The 12,107-nt window shown below is 36.4% G+C and overlaps 1 protein-coding gene across 6 annotated transcripts in view; it reads right to left on the bottom strand.

Moving 5' to 3' along the window:
* SLC66A2 (solute carrier family 66 member 2) overlaps positions 1-12,107 on the bottom strand; it is a 183,620-nt gene that overhangs the window by 131,456 nt on the left and 40,057 nt on the right. For 4 of the 6 annotated variants that reach the window (XM_072604033.1, XM_072604038.1, XM_072604034.1 and 1 more), the window contains exon 4: positions 9,987-10,040. The exons of the other annotated variants lie outside the window; for them this stretch is intronic. In XM_072604033.1, the coding sequence (XP_072460134.1) occupies positions 9,987-10,040 (54 nt within the window). The remainder of the gene's footprint in view (positions 1-9,986; positions 10,041-12,107) is intronic. 6 annotated transcript variants of the gene reach the window in all.

Genomic DNA, 12,107 nt, shown 5'->3' with positions numbered 1-12,107 from the left:
CATCAATTGAGGAATGGCTAAACAAATTATGGTACATGAACATAATGGAATGTTACTGTTGTTATAAGAAATTATGATGGAGACAAGTGCAGTGAAATTTGAGAAGACTTATACAAACACACAGAATGAAGTCAGCAGAAAAAAGTATAGAACTTATACAGTAAATACACTATAAGAATATGTAACTTTGAAACCCTTAATCTGATCAACCACAATTCCAGAGGATCAACGCTGAAGTATTCTACCCATCTCCAGAGGTAAAACAAACAAAATTTAATTTAAAAAAATTAACTTGGGACTATACGAAGTGGAGTAAGGGAGCAAATTCCAAACCTTGAGGATAGCCAATGAAAAGTCATGGAGGCAGGAAATGCCATGGGTGAGGAACAGCTCAAAAACCAGTTTGGCTGGACTACAGAACACATCAAACGATTTAATGTATAAGAAGGATGGAAGAGTAGAGTGGAACTAGGTTTCAACAGGCTTATCACACCAAACAGATGAGTTTGTATTTGATCCTAGATATACAGGGAGGCATTGGAGTTTGCAGAGTAAAGAAGCAATGGTCAAATCTATGCATAAGTACTATTACATTGGAAACTGTGAGGAAGATTGATTTAACAGGGCAAGGACTTGAGTCTGGGAGGTATATGGAGGCTACTGTAATCATCTTGAGTTAATGATAGCCTGGTGTAGGGTCAGTGTCTTGGTCCCAGTTTAAGATCATATCAGGGTTTTTTTTGCTGCCCTATTACTACAGACTCATTTTGAATTGGAGCATGAAGTCCACAAAAACATCTGAAACTTTTTTGGATTTACTTCCTGACTTTTCAAAACATTAAAAGATCATTGAGGCACTCCATTAAAGCCCCATTAATGACTCTTATAGCCCAATCATTTAACCAATTCTTAAATCTACCTAACCATACTGCTGTGTGTTCCAAAAGAAAAGCTCGAGAGATTTTTGTCAGATGTTCTGCTAAGATTTAGGCAAACTTTATCTATAACAAACCCCTGACTTTGCTAATCTTAGTAACCTTTTCAAAAAAAGGAAATGAAGTTAAATTGACTTGCCAAAATCATGCTGGTCCCTTGTAATGATGGCTTTCTTTTCCAGATATTCCAGATGTTCACTAATCATTCCTTTAATGACATCCAAGAATTTTACCAAAAATAGAAATCAAGTTCGCTGGCCTCTGATGTGGAGACTCCATGCTTGATCTCCTTTTGGAAACTGGGACTTGTGCCCTAGTCTAGTCTTGCAACGCTTTCCCTAGTCTCTCCATGACTTTGCAAAGATCATTAATAGTTACTCAATAACAGCATTCACCAGTTCTTTTAGTGTCCCCAGATGTGGTACATTTGGGCCTGATGATGAGTTCATCAAGGTCAATTAAGTACTCTCTTATTACCCTCCTTAATTGCTGTAGGTTATCAACTCCCCATTAGCCATTTTTGTTTTGTCTTTTACAATCCAATGAGTGTACTGCCTGTCAAAGAAAACAAGCAAATTAAAGCTTGGAACCAAAGACCTAGAGCTGGAAGGAATTTAAGCAGCTCCATTTTCATTCCACCATCCAATGCACTGACCCATCCACGATAAGCAGTAGTCACATCTCTCCTTGGTTATAGCACAAAATCATTCTGCTCACCTTAGCTTCCCTCATCACCTTTGGCTACTTATAAGCTTTAGAACTCCTGCCAAACTTTTATAGGGCTATGATATTTAACATCCATTCTCTGCCCTTTCTTGCATTTTCTGTACATCTTCTTAACACCTAAGCAGTAGTATGAATTCCCTATATATTCTTCTTGGTCTCTTTAGAAGATTCTCCCTATTTTCTATTCACAGGAACTGTTTCTTTGTTTTCAGAACTGTCTTCTTGAGAGATTTCCATTCTTCCAGGTCATCTTTCCCTAAAGAATTTTAGGCCACAAAATCCTATTTTCTCCCAAAGCCTAGAATGTATATCAGACTACGCCCAGCTTTCCTCTCCTTTATCACTCCCTTGGTTCCCATCATTTCCCCCCCCCCAGCAACTTAGTTTCTCCATCTTGGTAATAAATAGATCATTGGTTCTCCACCTTTGACAGATGAAATCATCACTAAAGTAAGCCAAGGAATTATTAGCCACTTTGCTTTTAGCAGAAAGCTCCAGAAAATTTCAAAATAATAGGAACTTCTCCCATTACTACTGAATCATGCATCCAAGCCAGGCTTGTGATCCATTTTCTCAGCCCATCTATTTTTTCTCTTTGTCTAAGAGCTCTAAGGAAAACACACACACACACACACACACACACACACTATATATATGTATATGTATGTATATGTGTGTGTGTGTGTGTGTATATATATCCTTATGATAATGATTACTTCTGTTCCCATTTCTATCACTCTTTAGCTTAATAAGACCTGCAATACTTACCTCTCTGGTTCTTGAATTTCCTCAAAGGAGTATATGATCTTATAAGGCAATGCTTTTACTTGTTTCTTTTGAAGATACTTTCTTCCAGATTCACATTTCTATCAGGAGTTCTACCCCACCAAGTCTCAGAGATATCAAATTTGTTTTCTTGGGTTATGAGCTATAAGCTCAGTCTACACGTGTACCCATACTATGTGCAGCTTTTTTGTGTGGTCCATGGGTTTTATTAGTGGCTACTTTCTTGGATTTTGTTTCTGGAGTATTTTTGGGTAGCTGTACTAGTATTCTACATACACTGTAGCTGCTTCTTCAAGTTATCACTGTAGCAAGGGTAGAGAACCTATAGCCCTGAGGCCACAGGTTCTCCACCCCCGCACTATGGTATCTAATTGGAAGTAACTCAGAGGCAGTTTTTTCCCTCCTCCATCCTTTTTTTTTTTTTTCAAGCCATTTTGGTTAGATTTATAAACCTCTAGGTAAATACAATCTGTCCAGCTCTTATTAGGTACACTCCATCACTGGCCAAGAGCCCAGCATTCTTCTAATTTAAGCTTTGCTCCAGATTATCCAAGTATCCAAATTCTCAGACAGCATCTACTTAACCCTAAATTTGCCTTTTTTTCTCAAGTCCTTGCTTTCAATCAGCAGCAAGAATGAAAATACTCATCTGTTCTTCTAAGATTTTCCTTCATCTTTTACTCAAGACTTAATTATCTTCAGCAATGTTCAGGCTCCTTTGCACAGTACTGTCTGTGCACCCATGAACTGCCATAAGCAGGTGGCAGACATGAGGTTTGACACATCACATCAAGAGACAGAAAGGAAGCAGATCCCTCTGTTGTTACCAGGTTGATACCTAGTTGCTTCCCTACCACATCTCCAGCAGGAAATCACCAACCATCATCACTTGTCTTTTCTTCCTCTGACTCTCCTGAGAGGAACTTTCACCTGAGTTAACAGGTGAATCTGCCTAATCACTCTCAGAAGGACAAGCAACTCCTCCCTTCTCTTTGCAAAGAACTTCCTCATTCCAAATGTTGTCATCTTTCTTTCTTCCTTTTCTCCAACTCTGTGTCACATTCTTCCACCTCCTGACATAGATCAGGATTCCCTGTCCCCTAATCCTTTGTTCTTAGTTTTCACAATAATGCCCCCTTTCCACTTTTTTTTTAAAGGAACATTTCATTCTCCCTGATATCTCCAGAGTGGAAAAGCACTGATTCACAGCACTGATCACACCTCTCCAAAGTCTCTTTCAGGAAGGAGGCCAGCATTCCCTCAGAGCACAGATAACAACCACCTGGCCATGGTAGAAAGAAGAAACATGACAAACTCTTTCCATGTATAGTGGAGGGCTGTTAACAGCAGTCCTAACTTTAGATATCAAGGACAATATGATTTACTTACAACACAGGCAAGGAATACAAAAGAAGGTTTCCTTAGCTTTTAAGAATACAGTTGTCAAACAGAGCTTAGGATATATGTTAATAGTTCTGGTTCAGGTGAGTGCCAAGGACTTCCCTTGTCTCTCTCTTTTTCTCCAAGGAGAGAAGGCTTTAGTGGTAACAGAGGTGAGTGTCCAGCACAAAGCAGAGAATCAGCCAGGTCTGAGAAGTCAGTCTCAGTGGATGCTCTCTGCACAGGAACGACATCAATAACACAAAAACCTTCCAATATGCATAACATTCTGCTCTAACTGCCTACCTGACAAGGGCACTGGGTAAGCCAAATCCGATAATTCCTATGTGTCTTTAATCCTATCTATTTCATAGCCTAACAATTTCCCCCTTGAAATCCCAGCTGCTCCCCAGGACCTGCTCCTTCTCTTGTGAAGCATTTATACACAAGTCCTGGCCACAGTGTACTACAATAGGTCACTGCAAAATTCTCCCTACTCTCCATCCTTTCTAGAGGAAAAACCCATGGTTTTCTGCTGTTCTAGCAGAGCTGAGGCAGAGTTCAGAATGTGGCTAGCAATAGATTAATGGGGTCATATCCTCTGTGGTGAGAGTTGGGGAGGAAGGGGAAAAGGCAGCAATATAACCAAGAAGATCTGTATTTTTTTTCTTTATCATATGATATCACAGAATGGGCAGTGGATAAGGGGAAAACCTGGATTCTAGTCTTGATTGATACTTGGTATGTGACCTTAGACAAGTAAAATTACTTCTCCAAATCTAAGTTTCCTCATCTGTAAGCTTATTTTAATAGTTTATTTTTCACAATTACATGTAAAACCAATTCTTAACATTCATTTTTTTAAATTTTGAGTTCTAAATTCTCTCCCTAAGATAATAAGTAATCTGATATTCATCTGTAAATTTAAATAAAAATTTAAATCAATGATATGTGCTTTAGACAGTTGGGTGATGCAGTGAATAATGTGAGACTTAATCAGAAAGACCTGAGTTCAAATACTGCCTCAGACAGTAATTGTGTGACCCTGAGCAAGTTATTTAACCTCTCTTAGCCTCAGTTTCCTCAGTCTGTAAAATGGAGATAACAATAGCACCTACCTCACAGAATTGTTGTGATGATCAAACGAGAATATACGCGGAAAGTAATTTTATAACTGATAAGGTTCTGTGAACAAATATTTAAATGCTTCAATAAAGAGCTGTGATCTCATGAATTTGAGTACTTCCTTCACAGACAAGAACTACAATCACTGCTATACTTAGGAGATAATCTTTCATTAATTTCTTTGGCCAACAAGACATAACCTAAGCGCCAGTCATCTGGTGATGAGCCTCTTCAAGGTTAAAACAAGATGGTCTAGGACAGAGAGAGTCTATTCCTGGGCCCATAGCCATTCAGGTGAGACTTGACAGAGTTTTCACTCCACTGGCACACACCACTGTAGAAAAATGTATGTGCTAAGTTCACATTTGTTAATGGTTGTATTGATTTTAAATTAAATCCTCCCAAAAAATCTCATGAGCTTCTTTACTTGAGGGAAAGATACCTGTGATTACAGAATATAAAAACATAGGATCCAAAAATAGCTTTTCCAATTTTAACCAAATTCCTTTATTTATTATCATCATTAAATTCTCTTAACTCTGGTACACATAATATAATTTTTACTTAAATTTTTACAATGACAGTTCCCATGCCATATACTCCATGCCCAATGTATTCATCTTAGATCAAAAGCTTGTAGAGGGCAGAGCGACATCAGTACCCTGCCCAGGACAACACCTAACCCTGAGTGAACACTCAATCATGATTATATTTACTGATCAAGAGGATACAAAAGACCCAGGTTCGGTGTCTGAGGCAGAATTTGAACTTGGGTCTCCCTGATTCTAAGCCTTGGCTCCACCCATTGTGTTACCAAGCTCTCTCTAACTTCATCAAATCAACCACAGGTTTCTAAATCTCCAGACACTTCTTTTCCTGTTCCCTCAGAACAGAAGGAACTCACACTGCCAGGAAATGAATGCCTGATAAAGGATGAGGAAAGTCCAAAGTTTTGTTTGACTTAGAGCACTCTGAATTATAAAACACATAGTGTAAGGTTCATTCCAGTTCAAAAATTGATCACAATTTTTTTCAACAGATGCAAGAAACCCAGTACTAGTTGCTCTGTTGCTATTTAACTGGTTATATAACCACATAATGCTAACTATTAAACACAAATAACACAGAAACTGTCCTTTGCCCATATGTCATTGTGATAAGCGGTTTTTCAACATATGAGAATTTTCCCCAAAAAAGTATTTTTAAAAGTGACTTTTTTTTTTTAAAGAACTGACAACAGGAACTCATAGATGCTTCTATTCCATCTCCAACTCATAATCTGGCAATCTTATACATTCCATATGTAATATTTATATACTATAATACATTGCATATGTATTGCATACAGAATACTTTATTTTTATTTTTATTATTTTTATTAGCCTGAAATTTTCTTCAAAATACCTGCCTTACAAGGCCACAAGCTATTCAAAATAGAAGGTATCTCTTGGTATAAAAAAAAAAAACCAACTAAACATTCTTCACTCCCACAAGACTCCAAGTGCAATTAATGGCTATGAACACAAACAGTAACACTAGGGGGCTGGCTAGGATAATGGGATGGCTCCCTAGCAGATGCTCCCACTAACCATCAGAATTCACTGGCAGGGTGCCTGCAGGCAGGCTCCCAACCAGCAGTAAGGTAGCACAGTGGATGCTTAGGCATGAAAATATAAGCCTCTCACTTTCTAGATATGGAAGCTGTGGTTTCCAGGGGTAAAATTAACAAGTTCTTTGTAATTCCAAATTACAAAGCTAATTAGGAGAGATAGGACTAAAACTCTGGCCATTGAACTTGTATGTCCATGCTATTTCTATAACACCACTGATGTGTCCCTTAAATAATCTCTCAAGTTCTTTCTAACTCTAAATTTCCATGTAACACTCTAAATGAAATGAGTGACCACTCTACTAACTAGGAAAGACTATTTCTTAAATCCATTTGGTGACTTTGACAATCTTCAAAAGTAAGCATGTACACTAAAAAAAATGCTATCCCCTTGTTTTTAATACTCAATTCTCCTGCTTTCAGGAGAAATTTTATATACATATTTCTAAAACCCCTAAAGCAGCCTACCAGTGAAGTTTAGAAAAATGTGCCTATTTTAACTTATTCTATTCATTTTTAACAATTCATTCTTCCACCATCAATATACTTCCCTACTTGTCAGCTATGGACAAGTAACTATACACAAGGTCACCCCATAAAGGATATCCTATCTTTAAAGATAAAAGGTATATAAATTACACACAAACTTACAAACTTCTTCCCTGCCCCCAAAGAATTTACTACCTTAAACATTTCAGATTTTGTGGAGAGTCCATAATTTACTTAAAAGGCTATAACCTTTGGTATACATAGGCATTTATATTCTTACATACTTCAAACCCTATAACAAGGACACAGAACAAATTCAGATTATAACTACTGATGCAAAAGGGTAAGAGGCACTGAGAAATAGGTGGAATCATGACTTTGAAAAATATGGACCTCTGAGATCAAGATGTGCATTAGTCAAATCGACATCAAATTCTGGGAAAGGCTTTGAGACTTAAAACTAGAGAAAAGCTGCACTAAGCAAAGTTCACAAAGTGGAGGGCATGCCACTAGAACCCATGCTGTCTCTAATTCAACAGTAAACACATAAAAAATTTGTTAAGTTAAAGGTAAAACAGTCATTAAAAAATAATTCCACCTCTACCCCAAAAGAGGGCCATAATGAAAAAACATCAATCCTACTCCTCAGGATGTTTTTAAGCACTAAGTTTGGAGGACAGTTTACAAAAGTTACTTTTTCTATTTCACAAAAAAAGGGAAGATTCAATCTATTCTTATATTAGTCTAGTTTTCAAGTCAGTGAAATTCTGGTTAGAGGATGTTCATTTTATCTTAAATCACAGATTCATTCAACATAAATAAATAGTAAGTCAAGGCACTTAGTACCCTCAAGAAGATTACAATCAAGGAAGACGAAGTACACAAATACATAGAAGAGGTACAAAGTACTACAAGAATCCCAAGGAGTGAAAAACAATTTCTATCTTGGAAAAAATGGAGTAAAAAAATCAGAAAAGCCTTCACTGAAAAGGTGACATGTGACCTGAGTTTTGACAGATGCATATGATGCGTATGATTTCCACAGGTATGATTTCCCCATAGGCTGGGGAAAGAAGCTTGGACTATGGCCAAAAAATAGTGAGCAATCTCATTTTGCACAAATACAGAATATAGAAGATACAGAATACGTGGAAGGGATGAGTGCAAAGCAAAGCTGGAAAGGTAGGGTAGAGCCAGACTATGGAGGGGCAGAGGGCACTGAATGACAGGCTAATGGATTATTTCATTACCAAGAGGGAATCTTATAAGATTTCTGAGGAGTGGAATAACCTGATCAGATCTCTAAGTTAGGGAGTTAAGAAACCACACAATGAAATCAAGAAAACTGCAGGAAACTAACAAAGCAGCTAGAAGAGTTAAGTTGGAATACACTTTCATCTTCTCTCTGTTTACAAGATACATGAACTGAATGAGATCATTTAATTCAACAAAAATCAATTTCGGCAGAAAATAAATGCTTAAAGAAGACAATTATCATTTCTGCCCTCTAATTAGATCCCAAAGCTTACTTTCCTACTAAGAAAACTCAACAGGTTGTGGTCCTATAAATATCCTCAATGATGAAACATTAGCGGATAGCAAAAAAAAAAAAAAAAAGTCAATAGGTTAGAATCAGATTTCTTACTTTTTACACATAAATTTTCAAACTCACAAGGATTACAAACAGATTATAAAGAGACAAACAATCTATTTGAGTTAAAATACCAAGAAAGAAAGTTGGAAAGAAATAACAAAAGCAAAAAGAGCATTGCAAATTATATTATTAGTCAATATATACTAATATGCTATTTGTAGGGCTTGAAAAGTACAAATCATCTTTCATTCACATTTTCTTTAGAATTTTACATTTTTTCTTTACAGTAAAACAAGTTCACCCTGCTAGACAGAATCTGAGAAAAGGTATTCTGCTATATTATGCTATACTTTATATTCCCAAATGTATCTTTCTCCTTAGGAATTAGGACTACTGAAAGTCATAAATTCCAAAAAAAAATTCTCCTTTGGGCTTGGTAGGTAGTATCATATACAGGTACCAAGTGTAAATTTCAGCCTATTTGTACCAGACCAAGCAAACTTCAATTCATAAAGAATCTGAAGTATGAATGAGGCAAGGATGGTAGTCTCTAGGAGAATAAAGTTGGGGAAGTGGAAGGAAGAAATGTGCACTTAATAATCAGCAAATTCACAAGTACTTTAATGCTATTTTTTTCAAATGCCCAGGAACAGAAAAAGAAAGTGCTGAGGAAAGAAAAAGAAAATTAGGGGTAAGGAATAAATTGGAACCAAAAAACCACTGCCTTTTCCTAAGTGCTTGTGCAAGGGAATTTCACAGAGAGTAAAAAACCCAAGCAGACTGCACTCATCCTGAAGAATGATATAAAGCTGTCATCTTAGCTTATAAAAGAATATAAAGGAGAATAAAAGTAAACCTTGTACTTTGGCGTACACCAATTCAATACTTTCTGGCAAACCAGATATGGAAAACGAATGAAGGTAAACGTGGACAAGGACAAACCCACAAAAAGAAATATCATCAATAATCCTATCTTCATTCCAATGCTCCACAACCCTCCAACCCCCACCCCCCATCAAAAGAACATTAGCCACACATAAACAGAAAAACAGGTCTTTCTATAGAACTACTTCATGCTTGAAAGAGTCAAGTTAAAAGTTGATAAATTTGCAAATTGGCTTAACTGGATTCTTGGTAGAAATGACTTGCATGCAACCATATCTAGAATAACAGAAAAACCAAATAGAAATGAAATAATAATGATAGAAATGGGGAAATGCCTTGGGAAGGAGAAGCTAGAGGTGAGGAACTGGTAAGCAGGAAAAAAGCAGTCTAATAGAAATGAAAACCAAAATGTGTTCAGATGGCATTTTCATGCAGCATGAGTTTGCATCATACATACCCAGATAGGATCGCCTGGGTGGAACTTTGATTTCTTCATCCTTACTATCTGCAGCTATATTTTAAAAATTAAAAAAAATAACAAAAAAGGAAGAAAAGACAAAAAAACAGACAAGTTTGAGAGGCAAGTAAGTGGTTTTATGTCCCCACCCTTTTCTTCTCTTGAATACTCTAACAGAACCAAGCCATAATTCTTGAGATTTCTGTACTTTGTAGAATTATCTTTCCTGCTCACTGACCCATCACTCCAAACACCTTATTCCATACCCACACACAACACCCATCCACCCCCTCCTCACCTGTTCCCCTATACTTTCATTCCTTCATCTTCCAACACTGAAAGGGAAAGACAGAGCAAAAAGTCCTAATGCAGATTTGACAGTCTGAAATGAAAATAAAGTTACCTAGCTTAACTCTTCAGTGAGTTAAGAGAAAAGAAAATTAAAAGTGAAACAAACTGAGAAAAAAACACATCAAGATTCTCTGATAAAGATCTCATACTCAAAATATATAAAAAACTGATTCAAATTTGTAAGAAAAAGACCCATTCCCCAACTGATAAACGGTCTAAGGATACAAACAGGCTATTTTCAAGGGAAGAAATGCAGGCTATCTATGGCCGTGTGAAAAAACGCTCCAAATCACTATTAAAGAAATGCAAATAAAAACAATTCTGAGTCCATCCAACCTAAATCTAGAGTGGCAAAAATAACAAAAAAAGCAAAAATGATAAATGTTGGAGAGTCTGTGGGAAAACAAGCAAATTTATGCACCATTAGAGGGCCTGTCAATAAGTACATTCTGGAGAGAAATCTGGAATTATATATAGAAAATTACTAAACTATCTATGCCTTCTGAGCTACCTATACCACTGCTAGGCCTATACCTTCTTCCCTACCCCCCCAAAAAAAGAAAAAGTAAAGGGTTTTTATATCCAAAAATATTTATAGCAGCTCTTTTTGTGGTAGCAAAAGGCCAGAAACTAAGAGGATCTTCAACAACTGAGGAATGGCTGAATAAGTTATAAATTATATATACATATATATATATATATATATGTGATGGAATGTTATTGTGCTACAAGAAATGAGGAAATAGATGATTTCAAAAAGATGTGGAAAGATTTGTATGAACTGAAGCAGAGTGAAATGAGCAGAACCAGGAGAACAATTTATGCCATAAAATCAGTATTATAAAAATAAAAATTCTGAGGACCTTTATAAACTGATGAAAAATGAAATGAGTGGAACCAGAACAATTTATACAATAGCAACAATGCTATAAAAAACAAATAACTGGAAAATAAGAACTATGATCAATACAACTGACTATTAGAGATTTCAGAGGACCAATAAAGAAACATGCTATATCCATCACTGAAACATGACTGATTAAAGCTACAGAATGAGACATATAAATTTTTTAATACAGCTGTTAAAGGAATTTGTTGTATTTAATCACACATATTTGGGAAGTGCAAGGGAAAGAAAAAAGAATTTTGTTAATTAAAAAAAAAATGAGAGATGGTAGGGTTGTTAACAGACGTGAAGTGCTGCATGCACTTTCAGAGCAGAACACCATGTTGTTAGTTTTACTTAGCTAGTTTACTTTGTTACAAGAGACCTCCCACAAAGTAGAAGCAATCTGTAAATTTATGTAACGTAAAATAAAACATATCAATAAAACCTAAAAAAAAAAAAAGGAAATGCAGAGATATGATGGAATATGTCACCTCAGAAAGAAAATCTCGTCATTCTCCCGACTAAAAATGTCAACTATTTTCTCCTTCCTTCTCCCTGGATGAAGATTCTATTATAATTACAGAAATGTCCCAAGTTGCCCAGTTCACTATAAAACACAACTTTTCATTTTCATCTTTCCTACTACTGCAGTGAGCATCCGATACATTCTCTAAGTGAAGTCAAGAAGCCCATTCCTGATGCTTTTTCCTCCATCTACTCCATAAGACACTCATCTGTTATGGCCTTCAGGAATATCAAGGAATAGACTCAAGTAACAAAATAACTATAAATCAACAGCTGAGCACTTATAAAGAGCTGGTTCGTTGGTTATTGTCCTTCATTCTCGAAGGGGACCAAAATGATAGCACTATGTTAGACTC

Source organism: Notamacropus eugenii, chromosome 4, assembly GCF_028372415.1.
Source record: "Notamacropus eugenii isolate mMacEug1 chromosome 4, mMacEug1.pri_v2, whole genome shotgun sequence".
Taxonomy (NCBI): Eukaryota; Metazoa; Chordata; class Mammalia; order Diprotodontia; family Macropodidae; genus Notamacropus; species Notamacropus eugenii.
The sequence above is the reverse complement of the archived record's forward strand: the minus strand, read 5'-3'. Positions and strand labels throughout refer to the sequence as shown.